This window comes from Monopterus albus, unplaced genomic scaffold, assembly GCF_001952655.1.
Source record: "Monopterus albus unplaced genomic scaffold, M_albus_1.0 scaffold18.1, whole genome shotgun sequence".
NCBI lineage: Eukaryota > Metazoa > Chordata > Actinopteri > Synbranchiformes > Synbranchidae > Monopterus > Monopterus albus.
Window position 1 is genome coordinate 8,788,233 of NW_018127898.1, and position 21,157 is coordinate 8,809,389.

At 42.4% G+C, this 21,157-nt stretch overlaps 1 protein-coding gene across 3 annotated transcripts in view; it reads right to left on the bottom strand.

The window, feature by feature from the left end:
• Nucleotides 1-21,157, bottom strand: part of pdzrn3b (PDZ domain containing RING finger 3b) — a 95,796-nt gene that overhangs the window by 4,852 nt on the left and 69,787 nt on the right. For 2 of the 3 annotated variants that reach the window (XM_020593074.1, XM_020593071.1), the window contains 2 exons: nt 2,618-2,871; nt 805-892 (listed from right to left, as the gene is read on the bottom strand). In XM_020593074.1, the coding sequence (XP_020448730.1) occupies nt 805-892; nt 2,618-2,871 (342 nt within the window). Of the gene's footprint in view, nt 1-804; nt 893-2,617; nt 2,872-14,660; nt 14,966-21,157 lie in introns of those variants that run through there. The other variant, XM_020593073.1, reaches the window with a different exon arrangement.

Sequence of the window (21,157 nt, forward strand, 5' to 3'; positions counted from 1 at the left end):
AAACTCAAATATTTCACAGATATTTACAGAAAGGTTAGCAGGACATTTCCAATATATATATTAATAAACCCCTTTATAGACATCCTATTATTTCTAATATACTGCAGTGCAAATTAGAAACAACACAACACATGGAGTGGCAAAACATGATGATGGGAAATTATATGAAGCTGATGTGATGTAGAGGATCACTGGCTCATTTTTCAGCCAGAGAGTCACTCATCAAGGACAGTGGGATTAGTCTGTCTGCTGCGCATATGCCACTAGCTGCCCTCAGCTTCACCTTTCTGCTCTGAGCCTCATAGTTCCTCCATGGATGTTATTAATATCAAGCAGTAGGTGGCTGGGGTGTAATGGTTGGGGGGTTAGGTGGTAGTAGAGGTCACTGAAGGAGCACAACAGAGACTTCATCACAGCCTCATCCAGGTATTGTTAGCATGCATCATCAGATGCATCATTGCAGACCTATTATCTGTGCCATCTAATTATCCACCGGGCCCCATCTCTGCTGTGTAGGAGCTGAGGAAGACTTATTAGGCCTTGTCACTAATAAGTAATGATGTCGGCCTTGTGCATCTGCTGGAACAAACCAGCAACTCAATTCCTGTCTGGCCTACATCTTAGGGACTGTATGTAAGGAGAGTACCACATCAATAACTATGATATATCTGGAATTGTGGTCACTACTGAGGACATTGGACTGGAGACACAGTGGCGACCTCAGGTCTACTTATAAGATAATAACGCATTGCTGTATGAGTGCATTTGCTGAGAAGACAGTGGAAGAATGGACAAAATGTGTACCTCATATTCCAGCTCCTCACGCTCTATGTCCTGCTGTATGCCCTCCAGGAAATCACTGGGGTCAAAGTATGCATGCCCAGGAGGATGCCTGAGAAAAAAAAGAATGTAAGACAAATTTGGAAAAAAGCAGAATGCTAGGTTAACATGCACACATTCAAAGATAAAACCTGTACTATCTGTTAATCTGGATTTCATTTTGCCCCAGAGGTTAAAAATTAAATGAGAAGTAGAGAGGAGGTAATAGGAACATGTAGAAATCATTACTGAATCAACTATACTGAAGCTACACCTGCAGGCTAATCACAAATTAACCTGTTGTGTTATTAAATTTAGCCAGAAATCAATTAAAGAAATCACACTAGTTCATTAAAGGGCAACTACTGCTGCCATGGAGTGTAACATGTAGCGAGACTCTCCGAGCTCCAGGGCCTAACACACACACACACACACACACACACACTGGATGCAATTTGGAAATATGCAAATACAAATGAATAGGACCATCACTGTAATGTGGCTGTGAGCCCGGGAGGAGTTGCCATCTCCCATGAGTGACAGGGGCATTCTCCCTTCAAACGTCAGACACATCCCATGTGATCATAGCGGTGTGGTCTGGAGAACAAGATAAAGCACTGCTCACTTCGTTCACTGTTAAGGGGAAAGGTCTAATTTTGCCTGAGAGTAAAGTGACCTTGTTAACATTGATGAGTTTTACCAGGCTTCTTGTATCCTCTCATTTAAAGTGGACTTTAGTGCCACAGTATTGAGTCCTAAAGCCCAGAACTGAGTTAGTATTTTTGCATTTCAGGTACCCTCAGCCTGAAGCCAATAGGCTCTTTGAATGGATCTTTGATTAGACGCCTGAAATAAAGTCTGTGGTTAACTCAAGGCCAAAACAGTTTCACGTTTTGGTTTACGACATAAAATACATCAGTAAATACCCCACTTGTAATTTTTATTACTTTTATGTGTGGTTGCTAACAAGTGGCTATGGAAATGTACTTAATAATCCTTAACACACTGCAACTGTTTTGTTTTTTTACTCCACAGCAGCTGTCAGTTCAGTCAACCTTCTTCCACTGCAAGGATTGTGAGGTAAACAGTAAAAACACGGCATTCTACAAAATAATCTATCCGAATGCGTTGGATTGGCCACTGAAGTGCCTCGAGGGATGGGATGATGCTGCATTGCAGTGTGGCAAAAGCTAAGCCAGGTTCAAGTTTCTGACTAGAGCAATCTGGTGTGGGCACCTCCTCGCGGTCTCATTTTCATATAACAGAGGTGGTCATTTTTTCACACACTGTCTTCCTGAACACACCCTAACGCTTCATTCATCCCTAGTCTGACATGAGTCCAGCAACTCAGCTGTGCCAGATTTATGCCACTATCCATTTCTCTAATGATGAAAAAGAATTTCTGTTTTCCTTATCTAAGCAATAGATACAGATTTCTCCCATCAACCATAAAATTCCCTGATGACTTGCATGTACCTGTAGAAATACACTCACCAGCAGTGGTGGAAGAAGTACTCAGATCCTTTAGTTAAATAAAAGCAGCAATACAACAGTGCAAAATACTCTGTTTCAAGTACAAGTCCTGCTTTCGAAATGTTACTTAAGTACAAAACTATCTGCATCAAAACATACTATGTTGGCTGCTCTGCATACTTGTGGTTCAGCTTCTAAGCCATCTAGTCTAACATCACACTACTGTGCCTGGAAGAGGTGAAGACAACTCTACTTAGACATGAACTGGCTGGAGATGTCATGCATGTCTGCTCTCTAGTTGTTCATAAACTGAGTTGATACTTACTCCTCTGGAAGCAGGTACTCCTCCAGTTCTGTCATGTGGGGTGAAAAGGGAGGCAGTGTGGTAAGGGCCATGATGTGCTGGAGGGTGATGTCCGTCTGGGTGCTGATGTCCGAGACCTGGGTGTCAACGGCTGGACTGAGCAGTTTGGAGAGCGGGTCCCGCCGCAGAACCTGGACCATGATGGGCTCTTTGGCGGTGCGGAAGGTCTCCACTGCCTGGTCATGGGTGGCCTTGGACAGATCCTTGCCATTGACCTGGAAAAAAACAGAGAGAAACAAAGCAGCATTTTTCATTAAGAGCTGCACATAATTTCATTAATGGATCCAAAAAACTGGAGAGAGAAAAGTCATTACACTGATGCAAAAGAGGCAAAAATAGTTTTTTCACTGGTGCTGTGATCTCTTAGACTAGAGAGGATATTCATTATGCCAAAGTAATCTAATCATTATCTCAGATGATTAAGGCCTCACAAGAAGCACTGTGACCACCTAATATCCTGTTTGAGAAATGGCTCATTACTCCTTCAGCTTGTTTTACAGGGTCCCAGTCAGACCAAGCAGAATAAGACCTTAATTAGGAAGAGTTTCCCTTTAATTAATCAAGGTCATTAGCTGAGGCTGCATGGAGGAGCCCTCATTTAGCTTACTAATTTCACAGCAGAAGATAAATCTGACCTCCTGTCAGAGACAGTGGAGCGGGTGCCGCGTGTTAACCTGAGAAGATTCATTTGAAGCTAAAGGTAGCAGTGTGCTGCAGAGTGGGGGCTAATTAACTTTGTTTGAGCCACTTAAAGCCTCTCTGTGCTGATGAAAGACGAGAGCAGACCATATACACGTCCTTACTCTCAACTGAATATGTCAATGAATCCAGTGAGACTTTAAATTAAATTTGAGGTTATTTCGCTTTGGCCTATATAACATCATGTCACTTGAAGTTTATTAGAACAACTATAGTGTGAACAAAAAGAGCAGATGTAAAACTCAAAGCAAGCACTAGTGAACTTTATGAACAACCGTCTGCATGTATATTGCATCCTGGGTCACCACACTGGCCCTCTGTTTTATCAGGCTTTAAACAGAGCTGCTGTTCCACTTTCAATTACCACATCATACAAAGATTGTTGGTTTGTGGTCCCTGGATATGTTAAGAGCTTTGATAGGATGTCACACATGCAAGTCTGTGTTTGAGGATTCATTTTCTGATAAACGTGACTTTGTGGGACGGCCTCCAGCTATCGCTGTTTCATTCGAATTCATGGCGTAGTTTGCCGACCTAACTGTGGTGCTGCCCATCAGGAGGAGCAGCAGTATGAAACTGGCTCCAGGGCATGAAAGCAGTACATATACAAAACCTGTCTTTGACACAGCCGGTGTAAAAGCTGAGCACATATAAAGGAGTACATACTGTAGAGAAACCAAAGGCATCCAGCTTATGCATGCTTAGAGAAAAGAGAAAGAAGGCAGGAAAAGGATGGAATTTAATGCAGGAGTCAGAAGAAGCTATGTGCCCACTAACAACCAGAGCAGATTAATGCTAAGCCCAGGCCTGCTGGATAAATGGATCGTCTCAGTGGATTAAAGCCTCTACTTCTTCTACATCAAAACTTGGTACAAAAAAATTAATAGCTCATTTATTTGCAGCTTGTTCTGAATAATTTGACATGGAGAAAAGTGAGTTCTCATACTGAAGAATATTTAAAAAGAACCTTGAAATTTAAGATACAAGAAGAAATGGAAAACTGGCACTGAGTGTGAGATGAAACAAACACATCAAGTACTATCACAATATAAAAGAAGACATCTAAATTCCTATTTGTTGTTACTTATCAATAATAAACCTTCCTGAAATCACATCTTCAACCATCTTATCTTTCCACAGAGCAAACCATGATGTTGTACATCAGCTGAGGAATACAGGCGCCTTTGTGCTTTCTCCTCTCTGCATGCTACAGTCAAACCTGGTTGCCAGGAATCCCGGGGCTACTTGAAGGCAGTGACCCAGAGACAATGACATTAGCCCTGTCTTGTTGAGCTTGGTGCATTCTGCCTCAGTGCTCTCAATGGGGGGAGTCTCCTTCCAGCTGTGGAGGGCATCCCACGGCCTCCATTCACTGCGCTCACCTCTGACACGGAGCGGCCCTTTGCAGCACACTGGGAAAAAATACACAGCACTCCCCCGAAACAATACACAATGGTTCGCCGCCGCTGAGCTCCCCAGCTATGCCATGTTAACCCCGCGCCTTAACATAGCTGCAGTTCAGCTGCTTGTGAAGAACAGAAAATTTACAACAAGCTAATGTAGCCAAAAAAAAAAAAAGAGACTTTGACAGTTCTAGTTTAGATTTAATATATCCTTAACTCTATTCAAAAACCAGGTTTGAGCAACACATAAGCTGCTGTGTTTATGTTCACACAACACAATACCGACTGACATGCAGAAATAACTCTCCAGTCAGCTTCTGATGCATCCATCCAAGAGTGGTATCTATTAAATTTGTTTTACAGACAAAAGGACAGCGAGGCCCTAAGTAAATAAATACTAATTAGGACAAAGTCACAGTTAAGAATTTACTCAGCCGTGTAAATTGTTATTTATTTTCTTTACTTATCGCATTTCATTAACCGTGCATCACAAATATAACCTTTAGAGCAACAGGTGACCTGCATCTAGACGCAGGATGTGGCCATTACAGAACAAGTCAGGACTTCAGTTTTCCACCATGCCTGATGCAATGGCTTTGTCAGTCTTCAGACTTCTGGGTAATAATTAGGGGCAGCAGGGGTAAGTGGTGCTGTGAGCTATCGGCACAGTATCTTTCCTGGAACTCACATCAAGCTGGATCGCAGCTGTTGATGCGGGAGTCTGTGTACGTGTCTCTATCCAGCGATTGAGCCCGCTGCCTGGCAGATGAGCATTTTTGGCCGCAGGCTAGCAATTGCTTTCATGATTTTCTTTTCATTCTGCTAGATGAGGTGAGGCTACCTATGGTTTTCATTTCTGTTTTATTCAATTTATTATATATTCAGGTAATCTCACTGAAGATGAGCTTTCTTATCCAACAAAAAAAACCAATGAATGCAATAATAAGTATAAATAATAATAAAATTGAATTCTTCAAGGCCTGTACCCCTCAGTTATTGTTGCAAGCTTTACCCACCAATATGCTTTATGCAGTTTGCAATGACAACAGTGAGTTTGTTGGTACATAAACAACACGCCTTTAATTTCAGAATGAGGTAGACAAAAGCTAGCCGACAGAGTTGGCGGAGCTGACATTTGTCACTGATTTTATCAGCTAAAGCTGAATAGCTAAATGAGCTGAATGAGTGAACAGGACTCTTTTTTATTAAATGCAAATTAATGAGTGAAATATTCCTGTTACTGTAGGCAACACACAAGTTAGCTGGACATGTTAATGTTAGCAGCTTATGTTAGTGCAGAAAACAGTTTAATCTCTCATGTTGTTATCAGTAAAGCAAAAAAAACTCCAAAAAGACTCCAAACTTTCTAAAATGATGAGTATCTCTCTAACAGCCTCATGCACACTGCTTCAACATGTGGACAATGACAGCCCTGCTGTGCCTAGTTATAGGCGTGACTTGACAAATGTAGGAGGTTAGAAAACAATCAGCGATCTATTCCTGCACATGTGTTAAGTATCAACAGCCTACATTTGAATACCTTGTTAAAAATTGGCTTCACTGACAGAAAGCTACCATTTAAAAAGCCACTGTGCCAACTGTGTTCCACTCTATCACCCAGATATTAGGTCCTAAGTCAATTAATTTACTGTGCTGTGAAACATTAGTCTTTGATACAGCCATTCAATAACCACATAATTAAGGAGGAGCAGAGCATCATTAAAGAGCCACTGTTTCTCTTCTTTGGGGAAGCAGTGAATTGAACGAAGTGGAAACTCTGCCAGTCAAATGGAGCCTTTCAGAAGTGGGGAGAGAAAAACCCTGGAACCCTCACTACACAGACAAGCATTTTAAAGAGCAAGAGCCAAGGAGCTCGCTTTCTCTTTCTGGTTGGATGAATTCTTCAAAGTCTTTATTTTGGAACAGAGGGAAGTGCTGATGTGACAGGAAGCATGAAGACATGAAGGCTTATTTTTGGGGGCCCTGTATAGTGTTTGAGCGGCAGTCTGAATGTGGGTCACTCTATCTAGAAACACAGTTAATTCCCTTTTATTTCACTTTCATAAGAAAGAAAGAAAATTCAAGGACCAGTCAATGCTTTCCCAGTGTGTGTGGATGTGTCTTTGGTATCTGCACATACTGTTCTTTTAGCTGACTGAACAGAAAACTCTCTGTGGCACGAGGCGTGAAAACACAGTGGTCTTTATCTACCACAGCATGCGAGCTTACTGAGGATTACAGAGCACAGTGCTAAAAACTCAGTGCTGTCTGAAAGAGACACCACTGTTTACTTTCACCTAATCTGATTTAAGCACGGGACGCTGTGTGATCAATTAAGAAGCCATATCACTTCCAGTATACTGCCGCCACTCTCTGGCCTATACGGCTGTCGGGGGGAGTGTGGAGTGTGTCTGAGGGAGTTGCTGGAACACCTTTTCTTGAACTATTAAGCCCTTTAACAATCACCTGTTTCATTCGTAGCTTTGAATAAAAAACCTAATGTTTTACATTGTACATTGTTCTCTGTCCCAGACTGCAGAGCGAGAGAGAGAGGTAGAACGATCAAACGAGCTGACCTAAGGTTGTGTCATCCACACTAGCCCAGGCTGCTCCTCTGGCCAGCCTCACCTGGACCCACACAATAAACATACATAGTCCCTCTGAGAAGTGACATCACTTTAAGCTCATTGCCGGAGCCAAATCTATTTGTTCAAGTCAGCAAAGTCAAGTTTGCTCCAGCAGTGATCAAACAGAGCTGCACAGAGCTGCACTCCGGTGGAGGAGAAGGAGCAGAGGTGGGCTACACATCAGTCAAACACGAAAAAACCCCAAATACGATAAAGCCACATTACGTTCCATCTCCAGGGAGGGATCACAGCTCCCACCAAGTGGGTGGCACCCATAGCCAAGTCTAAATCATGCTGTTCCTGACACATAATGCTGTGAATCAGAAGAGGAGCATCACAGTGCAGACTCCTTTTTACAGCCTGATAATGAGAAATAATCATCCTTAATCATTCAAATGCACCCCACAAGCTGGAGCTGTTGAACAACTGCTCATAGTCCACATGGGCCACACATGTTTTATTCATCAACATGGTGTATACACACGCAAATGAGGCATGTATGTACACTAATTTTGCAATCAGCAAACTCCTAATCATGTTCCTACAGTGACTATTAGGTTAATGAACTCATAAAATAGTTGATTGATGCAAATTTAAAAGCACTGTAAAGCACTATTCAAGATGAGGTTACCCCTGAACTCCTGGTGGATGTGGACAAAGCCGAAACCATAACATTCATGTCTCCTTTTAAAAAGAACAGACTGACTCATCGGTACAGCGCACCATTAAAGCCCATCTGGGAAACCAATATGGGTCAGAATTGTGCTGAGTTTTCTATTCCAGCCAATGTGTTTGCAATGTACCTAGCAAAAGTAATAATCTCTGTCTCTCTCACCATGTCCAGAGAAATAAAGACAAGACTGAAGTTATTGTTTTTGGCAGCAAGAAGGAACGAATGAAGCTTATTGCTCAGTCTGATATGAGACAAAAAGTCAAGTTAGAAATCTTGGTGTCATAACTGATTCTGACCTGAGCTTCACCAGTCACATGAAGGCCATAACTGAATCAGCTCCAGACAAGATTTAGAGAAACTCATAGTGTACATGCATTCATTTCCAGCAGGCTGGACTATTGTAACAGTCTTTGTCTAGTCTTCCCAAAAAGACTTAGACAACTTCAGCTCAGTCAGAACACTGCTGCCAGAATTTTAACAAAAAAACCAGGAGAACTGCGCACATCACTCCTGTTCTTAAATCCTTACACTGTCTATCAGTCACCTACAGGATAGATTTTAAAGTGCTACTGCTGTTGTGTAGATCCCTCAGCAGTATGGGGCCAAAATATTTTTGGATTCTCCTTAAAGAATCCAAACCCAGCAGGGCTCTGAGAGCCGAGGAAGCAGTAGAAGCTGGAGCCAGAACCAAATGGGGTGAAGCTGCTTTTAGCTACTATGCTGCGCGCAGATGGAACCTGCTTCCTGAGGACCTTAAATGTGCCCCAAGACACTTTCAAGTCTAAACTGAAAAATTTTCCCATTCCTTTGCTTTCTTTTGTTTCCTGTGTTGCATTAAGGGCAACTTATTCATCCACACTAAATAGTTAGATGGTCGTGTTTCAGACCTTTTATTTTGTCTTTGTTTTTATTTTCATTTGATTTTACTTTAATCTTTATTTTATTCTAACAGATTTTAATCTGGCTTGAATGCTTGCTGTTTTTAATGCTGTTAATGTCTCTCTCTGCCTATGCAAAGCACTTTGAGTTGCCTCCTTGCATGAAATGTGCTGTGCTAATAAAACTGCCCTGGCTTGTCTTGTGATAGTGGTTGCTTGCTGGTGGAGGACGTAAGAGTACCTGTCATTCAAGGGTTAATAAAAATGGTTTGCAATATAAGACTCATGGGGTCTGATAATTATATCTGACACATAACTATAATGGCACTGAGCCCCTTATAGATGACATCTGCACTGAGTGACGTCTTTATATGGATGACTCCCATCAGGGTACTGTATATGAAGACATTTTACATTTGGTGAAAATTTACTGAAAGAACATTTTATAGAGAAGACTACTGGATGTGAATTTTGGGCTAATTCATTAATTAAATACCTGAAAAAACAGAAGATGTATCATCAAAAAAAGCCTGAAAACGCAAAAACAATCAACATTACTACAATTTTCAAGGTGTAGAAAAAAACTAAATGTCTACTCCTCCTAACTAATATAAACCTTATGCCAGAGTGAATGAATAAAGTGAAACTAAAGTGCAATTCAAACTAGCAAAAACCTCTGATGGTTGTCAAATATAATCTCAGTGTATGTGTCGCCATAGCTCCCATTCCATATTTCTATATATAACATGTGATTGCTGTAATCATTTCAGCTAAAATTGATCTTGTTATAAAGATTGCATGACTCTACGGGGTGAGAAAATGTTACTTTTGACTAGTACTGTACTTTTTTGACAACAACATTATGTTTCAATATGCTGTCAAAGCTAATTGACAGGCTGCTTTGGGCAGTCTCAGTTTTGTCCTTGCAGTAATGTCCGGATCTTATTGTGTCTCAGTGGCTGTGATCCCTCTCTGTCATTTGCTCTGGATTGACAGTAAGAACACGGGCTCCTGTGAGTGCTCCCCTGTGGCGGCCAGCCACCTGCTCCACTGTTTAACAGATGTGACAGCACACCAGGGCTGATCTTAGCCGTGATTAAAAACACACAGTGTCAGGCTCTGCTGGCTGTGCTTGGCGCTGGTGATCCCTGCTTTGTCTCTTGTCTCTGTATGCCGTCTGTGTCGAGCCTCATTACAGGGGCCAGAGGCCGAGCGGGCCGAGCTGCATCTCCGCAAGTTCCCCTGCTTTGACAATGGGGGTTGAGAGGCACGAGGAGCTGTCTTGTATAAACATTTCCATCTCATTTTTCTGTCTGTCTGGTCCAGAAGATGACACACTGAGACCATCTGGTCCTAAGAAAACATGGCTTCTTGAACTGAGGCTGACAACTTTGCACCCTTCAATCAGATATATGGCTAATTAGGTGCTGGCAGTTGGAAAGTGAAATGTTCTGGCCTGCTCATTTGTAAAATTTTGCTCAGCAGATCAATCATTTTTGGTTTGAGATGTGGTTCCTCTGCAGGAAACAGAGAGAAAAAATGACAAAGAGAGCATGAACTCAGAAAGTAATGGATTTCGTCCAGATCAGTTCAGTACGGATGAGAGCCTCAATAGCCAGTTTGTGCTGAGGCTCTAATTAAGCTCTGGGCCTTGTACAAGCCACAGCACGGTGCCACAGCCATTACAGCGTGCTTCTGGAGAGGTTAAGACTCTGTCAAACAGAGTTTCCAAGGCCTCTACCTCAAAGTCCCTGACAAAAGTAGCTGAGCTTACATCTCCACATGGCGCTTACCTTTAGCTTTGAGGAAAGGCCAGAGGGGCTCACTGCTGTCAGAAGGGTCAAGTTTAAAAGGGAGCACTAAGCTTGCCACGGCTCAGGCCTTTAAGGATCGTAACAGGAAGGGAAAGTGCTCACCTTGAACACTGTGCTGGCTGCATTTAATACACCTTAACAATATTTGATGGTGCTTTTGACACTCGCTAAACAAGAATTCACAGCAGTGCGGTTCCTTTGAGAACATCATGTATGCGGATCCCAAAGCTCTTAATTGTATCCAAACAGACGGCTAAAGTTAACTAACCAAGCGAGTGTATCCAATCCTGCCAGGACTGATAAAATCCCTCAAGGTAAAAAAATGATGTGCAGTCTGTTGATTTTTATGAAGCTGTAAAACCATATTTTTCATGCTTCCAGCATGGGAGTGTGAGCCAAGGTGTTTAATGAAGTGGAAAGATCTGAAGTGTTCATGGATTATTAAGTCCTCAGAGAGATGATGGGGGAGCAGAGTGGGCGCTCTGCCAGGTTCTCTGATCACTAGGATCTGTCTGTATTACCAGTAAAGACCTCCCAGAATCTCTCCAGAGGTTCAAGCCAGGGATGTGCTCACTACTGCACAATGAACAGCCACAGAAAGGTAGGAATTCATTGGTTCTGGAGATTTCCAGGGCAAGTCCAGATCAAGTCTCAAGTCTGTCAGAAAAAGTGTCAAGAGATGACAAGGAGGGGTCACAGGAAAGGAAAATGCCTGAGGCCACAGCACAAACCTACCTCTCACAAGGAGCCCACAGCACATTGCATGATTTACTACATAGTGTATAGGGTTATTGACAAATGTATTCACTTTGAATTTTATAATGACCCAGACATAGAAACTGTCCTATCTATAGTCTGCTTAATAAAGTCAGAATACCAATCTATCCCATTAGATCGGGGGTGGCCAATCACGGTCCTTGAGGGCCGGTGGCCCTGCTTGTTTTCCAACTGGACCGGGGTTGGCCACCCCTGCATTAGATCAATGCATCCCTGGATATTTATAATAACCCTTACATAACCTGCAGCACTTGGATATACATGGTGAATGCAATCATGGCCAGTCAGACACAATAAGTCTGAACCTGGCACATTTTAGTAGGGTATATGTAATGATTAAACATCAGTTTCAGTACAACTTCAATACACGTCTCTAATCGCCAGTGCTGCCTTTTAACTACCACAAAGACATCCTAACTAGAGGTATGCTTCTCCATCTGATGGACAACTGTAAAAAATGTATATACCTTTCAGTTCCTTTGTTTATTACATGTTAAATGCAAAAACGGATGTGGTTGAATATTGCATAGCTTTGTTTTTCTTTGAAAATCAACGACAGAAAAGTGGAGCTGCAGTAATGAGTTGTTTGTTTCGATGAATTCTTTGATCATTGAAGGTATGTCTTGCTTTTATTTGTACATAGTTTTGCTTTTCTCTGTTTCATGTGATCACAAATATTTTTGGGTTGTGGACTGTTGGTAAGACAAGTCAGGACATCACCTTGGTCTTTGGAAAAATAAGGGGCATTTTTGGCATTTTTCACTATTTTGTGACATTTCATAGACTGAGAATGAAATGAATGGTTAGTTGCAGCCTTTAAATTTTAAATTTTAATTAATTAATGAAATTTTTTTTTTACAATTTCCATCTTTGAAAAATGTCCTTGTAATTATGAAAAGAAAAGGCATCCTGTGCAAGACTTGGGTGGAAAGACAAATGTCTGAGTCTTCCAAGAGAATGACTATCACCAACCTTTTAAGACAGATTATAGGAAAAAAACCACAGTCCACATGGTGCAGCAGAAATCATCTGTGCTATCTCTGCTGTTATCTGGGGTTGGCGATTGTCTGGGGGAATCAAAATGACTTGTGATGTTAAAACCAGCGCACTGACTTTCTCCACAGTGGCAGAGTGAGTAACCGACTGCTGTATGACAAACAGAGAAAGGTGAAGGACCTGCCCATCCAGAGTAACTGACAGGTGAGATGACACTGTGACTGAAGAGGAGGCGGCACAAAAGACGTGACTGTCGTCTGCCAGCCCACACACAATGTTTGTGCTTGCGGTTGCTTGTGGGCGGACAAGTGGAAGGCTTTCTGACCCTGGTATCAACACTCATAATCCATATATTATGCCACTGAATAACACCCACCTTTTCTCTGAGACAAGCCAAAACCTTTTAGTCCCTTTCTTTCCTGAACAGACCTGATCAAAGCTGAACCATCAGCAGGCACAATGTCAGGTTCCTCCTGTTATCTTCCCCGGGAGGGAGCTGTTTTTTTAGGGGAAAATAATGAGCGAGATGACGGGAGGGAGCTGTTTTTTTTAGGGGAAAATAATGAGCGAGATCCACAGAGAGCTTGATCATTACGCTCAGTCGCTAGCTACTCAGCACCCTGTGCAGTACATGGGGATGTAATTTGGTGTAATTGGAGGATAACACTTTGCTGGGGCACATTATGGAGGGAAATAAAAAACAAAGAAAAGCAAAGCAGATCTGAGCTTGTTACAGAAACCAGTCCTCAAAGACGTGCAACACAGTCTATCAGAGCTGTCAGCTGTCTGCTGTCAGACGGGTCAGTGTAGTGTTTTCGCTCAATAGAACAAACTGGTACTTGAATTCCTTCTCAGATGAATAAACCAGCACTGTGTGAGTGTGTTGTCTCAATTAAAGCTGACACCACAGCGAAGCCTGGGAAGAACAGAGGATGGCAACACGCTGAAGGTTTCGTTCTGGGCCACCACATGCCACTCACACAACAAATGATATACACACACGTTCTCCATGAAGGAATACATAATGATTCATCGAGCCGGCCAGACTTTATTCTGACTTCAGAAGCAAACATTTTGCTTTTTATGCTACAGTTTACAGTGATTAATGATTTTGAGAGCAGAGGTGAAGGCGGGTTCATGCTGAGTTCATCTGAGGGCAGAGAGAGTGCAGACAGAAAGGTTGAAGATAGTTCACTGCTCTGAATTTCTGAAAGGCCTTTGGGAAAATCTGTCAAAAAAACTGCATTTGATCATTTTCAATTTGAGTTCACTAAAAAAAAAAATCAATCAAGATTTTTCCAAATAAATCCAACAGAAAATTCATATACTGTATTTCCTACATGATGAGGGTAGTTTGAATATCAGGACTGTGGCAACTAAGGATTATTAATCTGTCAATTTGTTTTCAATTATAACCCAGTCAATCAATCAAAAAGAGGGGAAATTTAGTTTGCAGCAAAGTGAAAACAGACAAGCAACAACAATAAAGTAAATAAAACCACATTATCCATCGCACAGCACATCAAAACAAACAAACAAACAAACAAAAGAAACGCTGATCAGTTTTTAGTCATTCATTAACGGTTTCAAAACTTTATCAGGACTGTATGCATGTACTAATTAAAATGACAAACCCTGTTCTCCCAGTATGTGAATCGTGCATCTATAACACACCTGCTCTATTTTCTTTTGTGAAACAAATGTGCAAAACAAGCAGTGGGGTGTTAAATATAAACTTCAGTGAGTCAAACAGGGGTTAAAGCTTGGAAAGCTCAGACTCAGCATTCAGCTGACAATGAGGAGGTGGGCAGTGATCGGCACACACTAGCAGACGCATTGACAGAGCTGTCACCTCTTCATCACCCCCTCCTTTAAGCACAGCTCGCCACCTCTCGCTGACCCCTGCGCCCAGAGTTCAGCCGCTCAGCTGCAGGAGCCAGCAGCTCCACTTCACTTCATTCTACTCCCACTCAGCCAGTGACCCAGAGACACAAGCAGAGCAAACTCTAGCCCCACTCAAAGTCGGCAAACTCCATGAAATACTGAAATAAACCGTGGCTCTTGCAAAGTACAACAAGACAACCTAAAAGCATATGAGTGAGTCTCAAAAACTCTTCCTGAGGTTTATTCACAGTACCTGACAAACTTCATAGAGTAGTTTATACTGCTCCTCGGGCTTCTGCAGGGTACAGAGGCTGCATCCCATGGCTGGGGAGATCACACCATCCAGGCCCTCCCTCCAGCCACTCGGGCAGGAAGGGAGAAGAAGCGGAGATCTTCTTTTTCTTCTTCTTCTCTCTGAACTGACTCCCTCTGTCTGCTCCGTCTTTCTTTCACTGCCACACAACTGCTTTGCCTGACAGCACCGACTCCCCACCCCCAGTGTGTGGCTGTGTCTCTCCACTCTGCCTGGTCTCTCACACACACACAAACACTCCCTCCTCTCCTCGCCTTACATGCTCCCTTCCTCTCTGACACTCTCCAGCCTTCTGCTGAGCTTACTGAGGTTGGTGCAAGAGCTTGGCTATATACACCCCCTCATGTTTATTAAGCAGCTGCACTGACTATTCCAGGGGGGGTTGGGGGCTCATGAATGGGGCAGGCCAACATCATGCAAGACGAAGTCTTCTTAATTAATAAGCAGCATTAGAGCCAATGTGCCAGTTGAGTGACAGAAAGGCTGTATGTCTCGAAGCATATTTGTTGACAATTCCAGACTTTATCTGAAGTGTGTACCTACAGTACATCATGGCATTTATCAGTGCCAGAGGATTAACCACTGAATTGCCTCTTTGTGAATTATGTATCCAAAGCTAGGCTTTACTACTCTGTTACAAAATGCCCTTTTTGTGTCTCAGTTAAACTAGCACTTTGTGACCTCTGGTATTCTAATCCTGCACAAAGGGACACTGAGCATTCTTTTCTCCAAACACACAGGCCCAAAGCCAGGAAAACAAATAAACCAGATAAATATTTATGCTGGCTCTCTCCAGTGCAGCCGGACAAACTTTACTCAGCAGAGCAGGCTATCTTATGCGTAGCGCGAAGTGGCACAGGTCTCTGGGTCCTTCATGGTGCCTGCTGCCCTGCGTGAAGACAGCGGATATGGCTCCATAAGCCCGACCTGGCATCTGCCCTGCTGTTTGCTTTGGTGCCAAAGATAAATGTTGTGTAGGAGCAACAAGGGTGACAAATGCTGCTGCTGGGAGCAATCTTTTGGTTTGTAGGGGTCAAAGATAGAAATCTTTGTATTTCCACAGGCAGAGGAGGTGATGAAATGGTTATGTCAGTGACATGATAGATAGAAGGATGATGGATAGATTTCATGGCCGGAGGGGGGAGGGTCCTCTGAGAGAAACCCTGACTCCTGGTGATAGTGGTATTTTCTCCTGCCAGATGTGTCCACTGATCCCTATCTATCAGCACTTCCGCAGCTCCAGACAGATGAATTATTAGCAAGGCTGGAAAGTTTACAGTCAAATGTCACACAAATTTTATGTAAATTGTTTCAAATGTCAAAGAAAGCAAATTAGGAAGTCTGAGCAAAGGTCAAAACTAAGAAAAAACAGAGTCAACTACAATTGGCCATTTTTTATACTGTGCAGATCAAAACAAAGAAATGCACCCTGCAATACAGTTACAGTTTTATAAAGTACAGATGAATGGCCTCATACTGCACAGCAGAGTGACTGGATTCACAGTATTTCTGAGGTGTTTTGGTCTCAAATTTACAATATCTAGCTAGAAATGCTGCCAAATGATTTTTTTAAATGCACTGTCACAGATTTGTTTGGCACACTTTATGTACTGGCAAAAAAAAACAAAACAAAACAAAACAAAAAAACTCCTGCATCACACAAAGTTTTTTTTATTTTATTTGATCAGAATATACTCTTTGTATTCAGCTTCTCTAATATCTATTTACATAAGACACTTGGATAAAAATTCAGCTCATGAGATTGCACATTTCCATTTAATCTCTGTTTGTAGCTATTACCCAAAGGCTGTCTTCAGATGAATTCTCAGCCTTCTCCCACAGCCTTAGCTGCACAGAATGCTGGGGTGGGGGGGTCATGAAAACTAATTCTGCCTTAGCAGTACAGTAGTGCCTGGGGCTGGGATCACCGGGAGTTTTAGCCAGCGCTCATTCCTGGCTAATCCTTCCTTCATGTTGAGATTTTCCCATTCACAAAAACAGAGAAGCTGCTCTGATACAATCAATTGCACCAAAGGCTACGGCAGTGGTAGCAGGGAATTATGTATTACTGAATATTAAGCAGCGGTAAGCTGTGGAGCAGGGAAATCAAGTGAGGACCTGTTCAACCACAAAGAGCAAGAGAACAGTCTGCACACTGTCCGTCATTATGTTCACAGATTTAATTTTATCAATGCTGGCTTAATTTCTTGCCCTCGTTAGTGGCAAAAGATTCCTCCTCCGTCCCTGTGGTGTGGTTGAATCTGTGGGCTCAGCAAAGAAACACACACGTCACCTTTTATTCATTACTGGCCTAGATGGCGACAGTGTCTCTTGGTGGGAGCAAGACCAAACTATCATGTTTTGTGGTTTGTTGCAATAAACATCAACATTTGGGGCTTGTTTAAATAGAGACAAGAGGGCTAGAGGTTAGCACATCTACTCTCAATTAGCAAAGTGATGCTTTGTGTATTTGCTCTATGCTTGGCTGGACAATTCATATTCATAGAGGCTGCCTGGTGTTGTGTCAGCATCCCACTGGGCCCAGTTTAAGAGTCACGGCTTGAACTAGAGTCAGAGTGGGATCAGGTGGCAATCTCTGTGGTGTACCTCATGCCTGTGTGGTTTCTAACTCTCTAACAAATTGTCTTTCTGGCCTCTGAGCTCCCCACACTCCTCACATAGTGTCAAAATGGACAGTTTACCTGAACAATATGGTTTAAAGAAACAATGCTTACAGTTACCTAGGCAAGTAATTACTATTTTCATTATTTATTTAAACTGTTTATTCACAAAATGTCAGAAAATTGTGGAAAAATAGCTGTCCCGGTCTACAATGGCAACCGACAATGATACAAAACAGAGAAAAGATGATCACCAAAACAAGCACCAAATCCAATCAACAATGACCATGAAAGACTGTATGTCATTTGTTTAATCTGTACATAAACGGGAGCATAAACACAACATGTGTTATGTACTAGTCTGGAAAACGATGACCCCCTCTCCCCATAAATTACAAAACTGTGAGTTCTGCACTTTGGCATTTTTACCAACATACTTAACAAAATATAAACGATTCTTTTAACTTACTAGATGAAAATTTACAGTATGTGACTAAAGAGTAACTGCATATAAATGGATGTAATTATCTTCAGGCCATATAATGGCATCACTGCAGATCCACTGACATGAATTAGCTCAACAATTCAGCCTCCCACGTGGAAAAAATACCAAGCCATTTATTGTAGGAAGTGAGCTCACTGATTAGAGATGAGAAAGGATTTTTAGAAAGGCAACCTAATAGGGTGTGCAGACTCTGCAGGAATTGATAGCATGGGGAGAAACAGAACACTGATGGCAAAGAGAGACAACACAAGCAAAAAAAGCAAGATGTCCACATCCTCTCACGTTTCTAATGCACTGTCCAGACGGCAGGATGAGGTGGAAACAGAGGAGGGGGGAGGGATTAAGAATGATGAGGAAGACTAAATTGGCAGCCTAGTGTAAATGCATGAAGAGAACGTCCTGGCGTGGCTTGTCTTTACAGAGTGTCACTGCTTTGTGCATCAGCCGAGGCTGGATTAATGTCACTATGCATCATGTTACTAAAGGTCAGAAGACTTTCAGTTGTCCTCAGCTGTTCATACTTTTGTAGGGTGAAACCACAAATAGTGAACAACATAAACAGGAGGCCATTTAAATTGACCTTTTTCCAACATACAGTATGTGGATAGGCAGACTCCTCAAAAAAACTGAAGGCAAACGGTACCACATTATAAAGGGTTAAGTTATAACTAGCAGAACTGAGGAGTGTCTTGCAATAAAACAACAGAAACAGTTTGACAGTCATAGTACTGTAATTATAAATGTTAAAGTTTTATGTTCGTGTGCAGTAGTCTGCCTCTTCCATGTCCTTTATTGGTGCATTGGTGTATTACCACCACCTTTGTCTTATACCGCCTTCCCACCAAAAGTATCATGCATACATGGGGCTTTTTTTTTTACCTGGCTAAACTGGCCTTTAACTGGCTTCTGATGGCTTTCCTACCCCCGACCGATCCAGCTCAGCTCTCCAGCAGACAAGCTTGTTTCCCGTCTAGTACGTCATATGTCATCATGTTGGTGATGTCAAATAGGTGGACTGGTAAACAGAGTTGTAAACAAAGCAGCATGGAAGCGAGTGAGACGGTCAGCGTTATGTCCTCGTATTTTCTTTTGTCTATCTTACAAAGTATACAGTAGAAACTTGGCCTAGACTGAACCATTTTAAAACGTTAACTGAACGAAGACGGATGGAATTTATGGCTGAGATGCTGATGACGTTGTGTGCTTTATTGTGTACGTTCACAGGTTTAGCCAAGTTTGGCTTTCCCGTTGTTGCCAAGCCGAGGCGTGCTGAGGCAAAGTGGATAACGGCCCATTCTCAATTGCAGAGTCATTTGTCCCGGGTCATTTGTCCCAGTAGTTGCATTCCCACTGCCATCAAAAGCCGAGGCATGGTGAGTTTACGTGGGTTTTTTGGGCAGTGGGAAAGGGGCTTTAGTGGAATAATGTGAAACCACTGGTGTGAACATATATCACAACACCCATGTGTTTGTGAGCATGAAAGTGCACTCTCCTCTGCATGGTACAAACAAAACGGCCTAGTCTCTCTTTGAAAATGTAAAATAGTTATGTTGGTCCACCATATAAAGTGTAGTGGTGTCATAATAATGGCTGTAAAACTATGACATGCCTGCGTTTCTTGTATTGCAGCCCAGTGTCCTTTATATTCTTGGTGTCTTATAGTGTTTGGCAAACAACAAAATGGTATATTATCTCCACCAACTGGACTAAAGTGTGGATCGGGAAGCTGACATTTAGTGTCCATTGAAGGCATACGGTTTAGAACTACAGAACATTAAAAACACTAGGAAGGTGGTGGTTGGGGCGGGTGGATGTGTCCAATGAATACCTGACTTTCAGGCAGACAACTGGGGATTGAGTACCATGTATGACATTGTACTTTTCATTTGAGACTGTTTTAGCCAAACCTGGGGGCTTTCTCTAACCCTAACCATGTAGGCTCTTCTTTATGCATACTGCTTCAATTTTTCTGCCTGTCCCTAATCTTTATGGACATTCCAGAAATCATAGGCAGTACATTCTTTTACTGTGAGACACATTGTCTCAGGCAACAGTCAACAGGTTTGGTCCATCATAGACAGGGATTAGAAGACCTCCAGTGAGTTGATGTTGGCCCTTTCATTTGGCTCTGGCTTGAGGCATCATATCAGTCTTCTAATCTGTCGAGGATATGAGAGGAGGAGGGAGCTACCGCGCCATCATGTTAATGGAGATGCCAGATGAGCAAACAGGAGTGGCGAGAGGGAGTGCGAGCTCACACAAGGGATGTTAAAAGAAAGTGTGAAGAAGACAGACACATGGGATGGAGACAGACAGATCCCACAGAGGAGTGAACGGGGGCAGAAACAGAACCTAAATGTGTGGAGGAGTGTAATGAGTCTCCAGTTCCTCTCAACTGTACCGCTGGGACCCAAATGCACGAGGATCAGTGTGTACGTGTATGTCTGTGTGTGTGTATCCACCTCTCAAACACTGGGCTGTGCATAATTTATCAGACAGCTGTCAGCTTTGTAGTCCTATTTACTCTGAAAGCCAGATCCTGTGCCAACAGGGACCCGAGTCAGCAAGAACGACAGCCACCAAAACAGTTTAACTGGAGATTCCAACAACTAATAATGCCATCACTATCACTTCAGGGTAATTACTTAAGTCTGATGAGATGCTTAACAAGACTGTTAATGCTGAAAGGCACCACTGTATGACAGTAGATACTTCTGGGATATCGTTTTTGTTCTTTTTTGTTAATGGAAGATGTAAATGTGGAAACCTGCTTTCTTACTTCAAGCTCCCTGAGGCGGTTTCCCATTTCCAACAACCTGGCAGTAAAATGCACAGAATTTTGCTCAGGGCAGTACAGAATCCCCTTCATTTTTCAGGGTTGGGGGCAAAACTGCTTCAGGCATTTGTTTTGGTGTGGTCACTGGGGTGGTTTACCCAAAAGCAACGATCAGATTTTGTTTCTGTTGACCGGGCTGGGTCATCTGTCCCTCTGTCCACTTGTGGAAAGCTTCACCACTTTCCCAAAATTCTCTATAAAAAAACCCCACTCACAATAGATCATCAGTTACAGATTTCTGGGTTTCTACAAGAGTTAGTATCAGGGACAAGTGTATGGGTAAAGGTGTGTACTAGATGGTGTAAATAACTGCACTGCAATGGTTTTCTTGGCCTGGTCCCTGGTCAACTGCCCTACAACCTACAGCCACCTATGACAGGCTGATATTTAGCTCCATAATGGGGCTAGTAAAATTGCTACCTAACCTTTGCTACTATAAAAATGTCTCCACCTTTGTTGTGATGGCCAGGTATGT